Genomic DNA, 10,205 nt, shown 5'->3' with positions numbered 1-10,205 from the left:
CCCAGCTCGGCCGGGTTGCAGCATCTCGCCGGGTTGCAGCATGACTCTGTGGAACGGTGTGCTGCCCTTCTACCCTCAGCCCCGGCATGCTGCCGGCATCAGCGTCCCGCTACTCATTGTCATTCTGGTGTTCTTGGCCTTGGCTGCCAGCTTCCTACTCATCTTACCCGGGATTCGTGGCCACTCGGTAAGGGGGTACTAGAAGTTTAGGTCTGGGGGTGGAGGGCGTCAAGGACAGCATGTCTCTGGAGGATAGGACAGTTAAGACAGCGGCAAGATCTTCCATGCACGGAAGCACTGAACCAGACAGGTGGAGCATAGGCAGAAGTCTGGCCCAGCAAGCACCCCTTCCCAAGGTTAGGGAGAGGTCCCATACAAGACATCCGGAGGCTGACCCCAGCTGGAACATTCAGGAGGCTGCTGCAGAGAGTGGGTGCCCAGTCTAGTAATCCTGGGGCCAATTCTAGTCTTCACATGCTGCAGGGGTCTCCTGCCTCTCCTCAGGCTGCACCTCCACTCCCATCCCACTCCCATCCCAACCTCAGGTGATGACCTTCTGGCCAAGAGGACAGAAACCAGCAACTCATACTGCTGTGTTTCACCTGTGCACTGGGTTGAGTCATGTGTGTGGGAGCCCCCATCCTAATGACAGAGATTTCTCCACAGAAATTTCTTCGAAGTTGTAGCAGACTGGGCACTTTTTCTTAGATTCCCTCCCCTCCCAGAGCCTAAGTTGTCTGTTTTTCAAGTCTAGGAGGACCTAGCCTCCCTGAGTCTTGTGTTTGTTTTCTGGGAAACTGGCACACCTAGTAATATCTGAGAGGTTGTGTTCGTACCTCCTCTACTTGGTGACCAGACCTTGAGGCCTCCCTCTCCTGAGGAAGGTGACCGCTGCCTGCCTAGCACTTCTGGACTCACTGAGCCTCATCATGGCAGTGACCCAAGCAGGAGGTGGGACCAGGGCTGAAGAGGAAAGGGGATGAAGGTGGTGGGAGAGCAGCAGATAGAGACAGCCCAGTTGCAGGGTGGACTGGAAAATGGGGCTGGGAGGCAGAATCATGCAGCCAGAAAACATTAGAAAATGCCAGTGGCTCAGAGGGACTTGCATGACTTGCCTTCAGCCTTTAAAGGTCAGGAATGTAACTGGGAAAAGTGGGCAAGAGAGGGAAGTTGCAGAAGCACTAAAGGCCCGGGTGGCATGGGGTCAATGGAGAGCTTGGGGACTCTGGTTGGGCAGTACCCAGGCCTGACCCGGTTCCTGTTCCTGCAGCGCTGGTTCTGGTTGGTGAGAGTTCTCCTCAGCCTGTTCATAGGAGCAGAAATTGTGGGTGAGTGTGTGATGCAGCGGAGGGGGAGAGGACCTGGGGTGAGGAAGGAAGTGGCCTGAGGGCACCTGGGAAAATGGAGAACTGGGGATGGGTTCCCGCTCCCTCTTCCCATTCTCTTTCTAGTGGGCTCCTTCTATTGCCCACTCTTCCACCCTTACCGTGTATATCCCTTTGGACTCCTAGACCCCCCCATCTCTGTGCAGTGTCCCAACTCCCATCACCACCCTCCCAATCCCGTCTCCCCAATCTTCTCCCTAACCTTTCCCCTCCCCCACGGTTTGCCTCTCCCCACAGCGGTACGCTTCAGCACGGAATGGTCAGTGGGCAGAGTTAGCACCGATACATCCTACAAGGCCTTCAGTGCGGCACGCGTCCGAGCCCACGTCGGTCTGCACGTGGGCCTGGAGGGCGTTAATGTTACACTCACAGGTGAGGAGCTGCGGCGAAGTGAACTCCTGAGGTTGACAGACACCATGGTTGGGGGTGTGTGGCAGGCAGGGGCAGCTGGAGGACCTGTGAGGACAGCTCCCACAAGCTCATATAGAATAGCTTTTGGCTCTCATTGATGTGTTTTCCCCAACCGCTGCCAAACCTATTTCTCTCAAGATTCTCACTCTCCTATCCGAATCCGCTTAGTTGCCCGGTCCTCGCTGTACGCAGCCGGGTGACGACGACGCCCTCCGCAGGGAACCCAGTGCAACAGTTGAACGAGACCATCGACTACAACGAGCAGTTCATTTGGCGGATCGGCGAAAACTATGCTGGGGCGTACACGGAGGCATTGCAGAAGGGGCTGCCGGATCCAGTTCTCTATCTGGCGGAGAAGTTCACTCCGAGCAGCCCCTGCGGGGTTTACCGCCAATACCGCTTGGCGGGACACTACGCCTCGGCCACGCTGTGGTGAGCGCGGAAAGAAGACACTTTGCGTACTTGCGCGCGCGCGTGCGTGTGTGTGGCGGGGGTCGGGGTGGGGACATGTGAGCCGGAGGATGTGAGCTACAGTTACAGACCGACGCGCTTGGGGTGAGAGTTGCCGCCTCGCGGGCAGATGGTCACGAGGTCCGTACAGACCGTGGGAATCCGAAGAGACCCAGCAATGGCTGGGCGCCGGCTACTCCCCTCCAGTGTTTCCCTGCGCCTCCGCCATCCCAGCCCCGGGCTTTTGTTCTGGGGCCGGGAGGTAGGGGAGGCGAGCCCGTGGGAGCCCGAGCGGGCTGGGGGAATCCGGCTCACAGCTCCGCTGGTCCCCTCCCCGCAGGGTGGCGTTCTGCTTCTGGCTCCTCTCCAACGTGCTGCTCTCCATGCCGGTCCCGCACTACGGAGGCCTGGCTCTTCTGATCACAGGCGCCTTCGCACTCTTCTCCGTCTTCGCCTTCGCCTCCATCTCCAGCGTGTCTCTCTGCCAGCTCCGCCTTGGCTCCTCCGAGCTCACCACTCACTACGGTGCCGCCTTTTGGATCACGCTGGCCACGGGTGAGGACCGAGGGAACCGGCCCCCGGGTGTCTGGGGGCAGAGACGAGATTTTTCCCAGCGTGCACTTTCCGGTTTGCATAATGAGTTCACATATATTATCTAATTTGCCCCTCTCAGTAGTTCGTAGAGGCAGGCACTGTTGTGCCTATTTTACAGAGGAGGGGAAGGGAGTTCGGAAGGGTTCGGTATCTTGCCCCAGTGGCGTGCGAACCCGTGTATCATGTATGCCATATTAGAGGTCTTTCCGTGGTGCGTGTGTCTGGGGAAGAAACGCAAATACTTCCAATAGATGGAGTCGGGCGGCCGGGTTCTGGAGCCCTGACCGCCCTCTTTACCCGCGACTGCGCTAACGCAGGCATCCTGTGCCTCCTCCTCGGAGCTGCGGTGCTGAGTCTCCACTACGCTCGGACCAGCGCTCTTCGCACCTTCTTGGATGCAAGCGTCAAGGGCCTCGAAAGTCAGGCGAAAGGGAGCTCTCCTCTCATCCTCAACAACCCACTGCATAAGCAGTTCTGGGGCTCAGACTTAACCATCAGTACTAACCTGTGAAGGGGACTCAACCTCGGACTCCTACTCTGCCTTGGTCCCCCGCAGGCCGGGGAGCAGTGCCCACCGGGCCTGGGGAGCTCCGGGAGGGCACTGCGCTGGGGGCGCGGGGGAAAAGGGCCAGTGGCCTCAGATGTGCCGCCTGCACCCAGGAAAGAGTCTCCCAGGGTGAGCTGTAAATAAACTTTCTTCTTTTTTTCTTTTTTTTTTTAAACTTTCTCCCATTATTTTCCATGGCTTTTCAAGGCTTTTCGGGATACGAGCTCTGGGGAGACTTCCCTGGGTTGGAGGCAGCCTCTCTCTCTGCTTTGCCACAGACACCGGATTCTCTGTGTCTGAAGAATGCAGAGTAACCCGGGAAAGGGTCTGGGAGAGGGTGCCCTCTAGTGAGCCCAGAGAAGAACAATCAGAGCCTGCATCTTCCTGAGCTACCCCAAGTGGATGGTAGCAGTGACCAGGCAGGTCATCCCCCTGCACCTTCACCCCCGCTGGCCCTGTGGGATCCCCCTCTGCTGGCCCAGCTGAGGGGGCTAAGAAGAAATGGCATTTTGGAGTTTATTCACTAGCTTCACTTTATTCATTAAAGGGGTGGTGTCTGAGGGCCGAGGTAAATGTCAGCAAGGCATAAAGCTGTAAACCCCGGGATTTTTTGTTTGTTTGTTTTAGGTCCTTGGCAAGTCCTACAGTCTTATTTGGCAGATTTGAGAACTGAAGCTCAGAGAGAATGGGGCACAATCGGTTAATATTAGATCTAGAACAAGAAGTTTGGTCTCTCCTCCCTCGCAGTACGTTCATTGTACCAAGAGATCACACAAGCTGGGGAAGTGAAGGGAGAACAAAAGGGAGCCAGGAAAAAGGAAAACAAGAGATGCAGAGGGATGAGAGGGAACATGGGAGAATCGCACTGTAAGGCCCCCGTACACGTATGTCATCATGTGGGTGGAGCTGGGTTTCAGTAAATGGCACCTTGAAGAGGCAAAGCCCCAAGGGAGGGCAGGGTAGCTGGGCAGAAGGAGGGGCAGCCCCTGCTTGGTCTCATCACGCATGGCAGCAGGGTTTATGGCAGCCCCAACATCTGCCTTAGGGCTTTTTGTTTTGTTTCATGTTTTAACATCAATAGGTAGAGCCTCTTTTCCTACTCCACCTACACATTGGGGCTGGGAACCTGATACAACCCATCCTGCAGGCAGTTCTGGTGGTGTTTTGGGGGGGTTCCCAGTGAAGTCTGGAGCCAGATTGGAAGTCCAGGTGGCCACCAGGGAGGTGAACTTTCCAGGGCACAGTCAGACTCCTCACAGGGCACCTCAGAGGAAGCCTCTGACAGAGGAATGTCCTGGGGCTCGGGACTCTCAGCTGTGGACCTGTAGCGAGGGCTCAGGAGTCCCCCTTCCTCAGGATCCCACTCCAGGACAGGGTCCTCTCCCACAGTGGCTGAAGAAAGCCTGCAGCCTGTGGGCCACCACCATGGCCAGGCCCAGCAGCACACAGAGCAGGCCTGGGGATGAGGCAACAAGTATCCCGCCTTAGTGATAGTAACACCTTTGCAAGGACATCTTCTGCTAAGAGCATTAAGACCCCTCTTAAGGGAAGCCTATATCGTCCCTGCTTCAGGGCAACTTAGGCTCCGAGAAGTGACTGGCATAGGGTCATATGGCTGGTGTGGCTCTGTTGCTCTGAGTTTTTGGACTCTAAACCCAGTGCTCCTTCAATTACATCCCAGGAGAGAGAGAGAGAGAACTCTGAAAACAGAGAAACCCTGGGGGGAGGGCAGGACAGGAGAGGACAATAAAACTGCAGGGCAATTTAAGGCTATGTGAAATAGGCACAGAGAAGTGTTCTAGGAATGGGGGACACAGAGAAGAGTGTTTGGGGGAAGGGGGGACATGAGATCGTAAGATCTGGGGAAGAGCTGGGTGAACAGAGAGTTAAGGGATGAGGGACATGACAGAGACAGAGATAAGACACAGGGGAGTAGGGATATATGAGGAGGGAGGGGCTGTGGGTCTGAGAAGGGGAAACCCAGCGATGAGGGATCTAAGACGGAGGGGGCTCTAAAGAGGGGAAAGGTCCCCAGAAGTGCCCCTCGGTCCCTGGAGGCAGACGCTCAACCCCACGGACCTGACGGGCCCCAGCCCTGAGTCCTCCCATCCCTGCCTTCAGGATTGGGCCTCACCTGTGGTCAATGTGATCCAGTAGGCAGGCCCACGGTGAGTGTGCAGTGTGGCAGTGCCCAAGCGTAGGGGACAGGGCAGGGTGAGTGACATGGCCGTGGAGAAGAAGAGCAGTCCCAACAGCTGGAAGACACCCGTGGCCAGCAGCACGTGGCCACCGTAGACCAGCACAGGCATGGACAGCATCACATCCGCCAGCAGCCAGCAGAGGAATGCCACCCTGGAGAGCCAGGGGAAGGCTGGCCCAGGCACCTCTACCTTGTTTGGGATGAACTTCTACCTGGAGGGGCCCAGGTGGAGGACACCCCAAAGAGGTGAGGTAGGGATTCCTGCCTGTGGGCTTCCCAACCAAGCACCGTGGTGACTGGTGCCAGACTGTCCCACTAGGGGTCTCCACATGAGTGGGGGAGAGATGGGTAGGAACCCCACTCCTGGGTCTAGGCCAGCAGGGCCTCCGTCCCACCCTCACCACAGTGTGGCCGAGGTGTAGTGTCCCGCCAGGCAGTACTGGCCATGCAGGCCACACGGGCTGTGTGGGGTGAACCTCGGCCAGGTAGAGCACGGGGTCTGGCAGCCCCTTCTCCAGTGCCTTGGCATACTCCTCGGCGTAGTTCTCCCCCAGGCGCCAGGTGGACTCCTTGTTGTAATAGCCAGTCTCCGTTCAGCTGCTGCACCGGGGTCCCTGGGGAATGGAGCAGCTGTGCCCAGCAGGGACCCGAGGGCCAAAGTGGGTATTTACCTGGGCAGAGGCTTATCACACTGGAAGAGGACCAGGCTCTGGTCTCAAGTGAGAGAAGGCAGCTTCTGAGGCCTGAGAACTTCCCTTCCTACCTCCCCCTGCCCAGATCCTAGAGCTCTTTAGACCACACCCAACATAGATCCCAAAGCCGCAGAGCAGAGGCTTTCCCTTCCTCCCAGGCAAGAGCCCCCCCCTCACCTGTGAGCGTGATGTTGACTCCTCCCAGCCCAATCTGCAGCCCAACAGCGGTGCTGATGCATTCCGAACTGAAGGCCTTGTATGATGTGTTGGTGCTGACCTGGCCCACAGACCACTCAGAACTGAAATTCATGGCTGGGGTTGGGGAGTTTGATGTTCAGGAACTCAGGGAGGTCTGGGCATTGCTGGGTTAGTCAGAGGGAAAGCTGCAAGGGGACCATGTCAGTTTTGCTCATAGTTGTGTACCCATTAACCCGCCTAGGACCTGGCTCATGGTAAGTTTGCCAACAATAGGTATGGGATGAATAAATGAATAAATGGGTCAGAATCTAATATCTCCCCTGGTCATAATCCTCTTCTCCCTGTCCTCCCTTCCTGCCCCCATACAGGGAGAACTACTCAAGCAGCTGGGGCAGGAAACATTAACATAATAAACCATGCGGGGCAAACACAGAGAGCTTCAACATAGAGACTTTCTATGTTTCCTATCGCCTAATTCCCAAAGCAAAGCAAGCAGCCCTCCACCATTCTCTCCCTCCAGCCTCCGCAGACCCTGTCCCCAAAGGCATTCATTTTGACCTGCTTTCCTCTGAATAAATATGTTAGGAAGGTTGGAGAGATGCATCCAGGAGGCTTGCACCTGTCAGGGCAAAGGTAGATGTGAGGGGATAAGGCCAGGGTGAGGGAGGCGTGCGGGTAGGGAGGTCTAGAAGCCCACCCTGAAGCAGAGCCTCTGTGAGGGAGCCAGGATAGAAGAGATGGGATGCAGGCAGCTGCCCAAGTCAGCTACACTCCACACTCACCCAGGATCACAGCTCCAATGAATAAGCTGGTCACTACTCGCAGGATCCAGAACAGCCTCTGCATCACAGGGTGGGAGGGTTTAGGATGGAGCACCCTCCTTCCAAATCCACCCTTTCTCTTTCCAGACTCGGGAAGGGTGTTCTAGAACTGAGGTCACTTGGTCACCAGAGATCAAAGTGCCTGGCCCATAATAGATACTCAGTAATTATCTGTTGAATCAATGAGCAGGGAGCCCTCTGCTGGGAGGGTGGGTGACGCTTTCTCGGGACTAGAATCTTTTTCCTGAATCTGATTGTAATCAGAAAGTCTGGCCCCCTCACCTCGAGGCCGAGGTCTCTCTGGGGCTGGGGTCTCCAGGGCTGGTTTTGTTTCTCACCATCTTGCCCCGAATGCCTGGCAGGATGCTGATGAAGGCGACCAGTGAAGTCATAAAGATGGTGATGATGATGGCCAAGGTGGTGACCATTGGGAAGTTCGGCTTGGGGCCAGCGTAGAAGGGGAATGTGTGTCCCAAAGCAGCCATTCTGGTGGGGTTGTTCAGGGGAGGCGGATGCTCTACAACAACAGGTGTTTCCTGAGTGCCCTCTATGTGCCACACACTGTTCTTGGGGCCAGAGATCCAGCAGAGAATAAACCAGACCCTTCTTCTCTGATGCTCACCAGACGCCACTGTTACTGCCATTTCCGCTACCCCTCAGCCATCCATCTCCACGTGTTTTTAGCTGTGAGAGAATAAGGGTCTTGGCAATCAGTCTCTGTCACTCCATGCTCCCTTGCTAACCCCCAGGTCCCCTAAACCAGTGCCACCACTACCCTCCAGGCTTCTCTGCTTCCTCTGGGACTGTCTTAAGAAATGTAATTCTCTTTTATCTCCTTCAGGCCTCCAGCACAAGCAGACGGATCACAGAACATAGAAAGAGCTATATTTTCTGTCAAGAGAAGGCATAAGGCTGAAAGATGGTACAGATACAAAAAGGTTGGCTTTCCTCCTCACTCCCCAAAGAACAAAGGCAAGATAGCTCTGCTAAGTATATAATCCAACTTCATCATCAGAGGGCTGATTCCCAGACCTGGCACTGCCCAGGCTGGTCTGACAAGCTTTCTCGGGCACCCTGGCTCCTGTTCTGGCAACTCAAGGGCAATCAAGCTGAACTGAGCTCACCTCAATAGGCACTGAAGGAGCCTGCCCTCCACTAGGGCACAGTGCTGGGGCCAGATGTCCTTCTACCCCACACATCATCAACAGCAGCCTTCCTCCTTGGTTTAAGTTCCTAGGCTTCATTTCAGGGCAAACCCTGGCTTAGCTCTTTTCTGTCTGTCCCCTGATCTCAGAGCTATTTTGGCTCTAGTTTGTCTCTTTGCAGACAGGATATTGGGGAAATGGCACCTAAATTTACTGTGCTTTGTTAAATCCAGACAGAATGATTGCAAGACATGCCATTATTTTAAGTACCACAAAGAAAGAAAGAGGAAAAAACACTGCCAATTAAACAATGACAGCCATCGCTGGTGAAACACACCTCAATTTCAGAGATGTCAAAATGTGAAAAAAAAATGCATCTTACAATCAACGAACCCAGCTCTGCTCATTTCCCTGTGTATAATCTGTACTGGGGCCTTGGTACCCAGGAGGCTCTGTAAGTTACAGTCTGACCAGGTAGTGTCTTGTTAAGTGATACAGTGAAAGAATAAGCTTAGAAGTTTAGCAGCTCTGTGTTTGAATTCTGCCTTTGCCTCTTCAAGTTACAGAGACTTGGGTGTATTTTAAAAATAGGGATGATGATGATAATGTTTACTTCATAGGGTCAGTGTGAATATGAAACAAGATTGTGTCTGTAAAGTGTTAAGAATAGTACCTGGAACAGAATAATATTAATAAATGGAAGCTACCAGATTGGGAAGGAGGGGACATTTCATTACTCCATTTCTCTCTTTCACCAATCCTTCTTGATGGGAACCCTGGGCAGGAATCAGTTCTGGGTCTAGTTCCAGTTCTTCACTGACCGATTTTTTTTTCTTCTATTTTTAAATGTTTTTGGCCACACTGCAATGGCGTGTGGGGTCTAGGTTCCCAGACCAGGGATTGAACCTGCACCCCTGCATTGGAATCCTGGGGTCTTAGCCATTGGACCGACAGGAAGGTCCCATTCACTGACTGATTTTATAACTGGACAGGCAAATGACAACCTCCCTGTTTCTTGGCTTCCTCCTCTACAGTTGGATATGATGATCTCCAGGACCCATTCTAGTTCTAAATTCTGTGATTCTCTATGACACATCGGAGCTCCCAACCTCTCTCTCTCCTTCTAGGCTGGCCACCTCCTGGTGCTGTCTCTGGGGAGTAGCATGGTATCAGGCAGAGATAAAGAGACAGTTTAAATGTTTAATTCTGTCTTTTGGGCAAGTGAAATAAACGCTGTCTCAGTTTTAACATGAAGTTTTGCTTTTTTTCCTTAACTCTTCAACTCTCCCATTCCAGAGGAATGTGTATCTCCTTTCTTCTTGGGCTCTGACTCCAATCCTGCCTGCCTTCACCACCACCTTTCTCATCAGTTCTCCCCCTTTCTCTTGGTGACTTTTCAGCTTCTCTTTCTCTGCTGGCTCTTTCTCTCAAGGATATGCTTACATTTCTCCCATCTTAAGAACACAAAGAAAAGGAACTCTTTCTCTTGACCTTTTGGGTCCCCTCCAGCTACTATCTTACACCACCCTCTCCCTTTCACAGCCAGGCTTTTGGGAAGAAGAATAGTCTATGTATGTCCACTGCCTTATTTCCTCAGTGAATCTGGCTTCTTCCCATCCCCAGCTTCTCTCCTTTAGGTTACCAAGTGCTAAATCTAAAGGGAAATTTTCACTTTTCATCATTCTTGATCTCTCTGTAGTAATTCCTCTTCCTTCAGGCTTCCTCCCTGGGCCTCCATGATACCATGTTCTCCTGGGTCTCC

The 10,205-nt window shown here is 53.9% G+C and overlaps 2 protein-coding genes across 2 annotated transcripts; one reads left to right on the top strand and one right to left on the bottom strand.

Moving 5' to 3' along the window:
* Positions 1-40: 40 nt before the first annotated feature.
* On the top strand, positions 41-3,543 carry DUOXA2 (dual oxidase maturation factor 2). The gene is made up of 6 exons (XM_029238669.1): positions 41-187; positions 1,271-1,328; positions 1,623-1,757; positions 2,015-2,228; positions 2,587-2,801; positions 3,158-3,543. The coding sequence occupies exons 1-6, from the start codon at positions 41-43 to the stop codon at positions 3,349-3,351; spliced, it is 963 nt and encodes a 320-aa protein (XP_029094502.1). The 3' UTR covers positions 3,352-3,543.
* DUOXA1 (dual oxidase maturation factor 1) lies at positions 3,373-7,783 on the bottom strand. Its single transcript, XM_029237117.1, is given in 10 exon segments — positions 3,373-3,446; positions 4,645-4,771; positions 4,773-4,843; positions 5,522-5,739; positions 5,989-6,063; positions 6,065-6,177; positions 6,179-6,201; positions 6,457-6,591; positions 7,260-7,317; positions 7,637-7,783. Coding segments are annotated over 10 exon segments (1,041 nt in total).
* Positions 7,784-10,205: the final 2,422 nt, after the last annotated feature.

Source organism: Monodon monoceros, unplaced genomic scaffold (genome assembly GCF_005190385.1).
Source record: "Monodon monoceros isolate NGI ecotype Baffin Bay Population unplaced genomic scaffold, NGI_Narwhal_1 Super_Scaffold_21, whole genome shotgun sequence".
Taxonomy (NCBI): domain Eukaryota; kingdom Metazoa; phylum Chordata; class Mammalia; order Artiodactyla; family Monodontidae; genus Monodon; species Monodon monoceros.
The sequence above is the reverse complement of the archived record's forward strand: the minus strand, read 5'-3'. Positions and strand labels throughout refer to the sequence as shown.

Coding starts and splice junctions, on each gene's coding strand:
- DUOXA2 (XM_029238669.1), top strand. CDS start 41: ATGACTCTGTGGAACGGTGTGCTGCCCTTCTACCCTCAGCCCCGGCAT. Junction 2,229..2,586: donor TACGCCTCGGCCACGCTGTG/GTGAGCGCGGAA, acceptor CCCTCCCCGCAG/GGTGGCGTTCTGCTTCTGGC. Junction 2,802..3,157: donor TTGGATCACGCTGGCCACGG/GTGAGGACCGAG, acceptor GCGCTAACGCAG/GCATCCTGTGCCTCCTCCTC.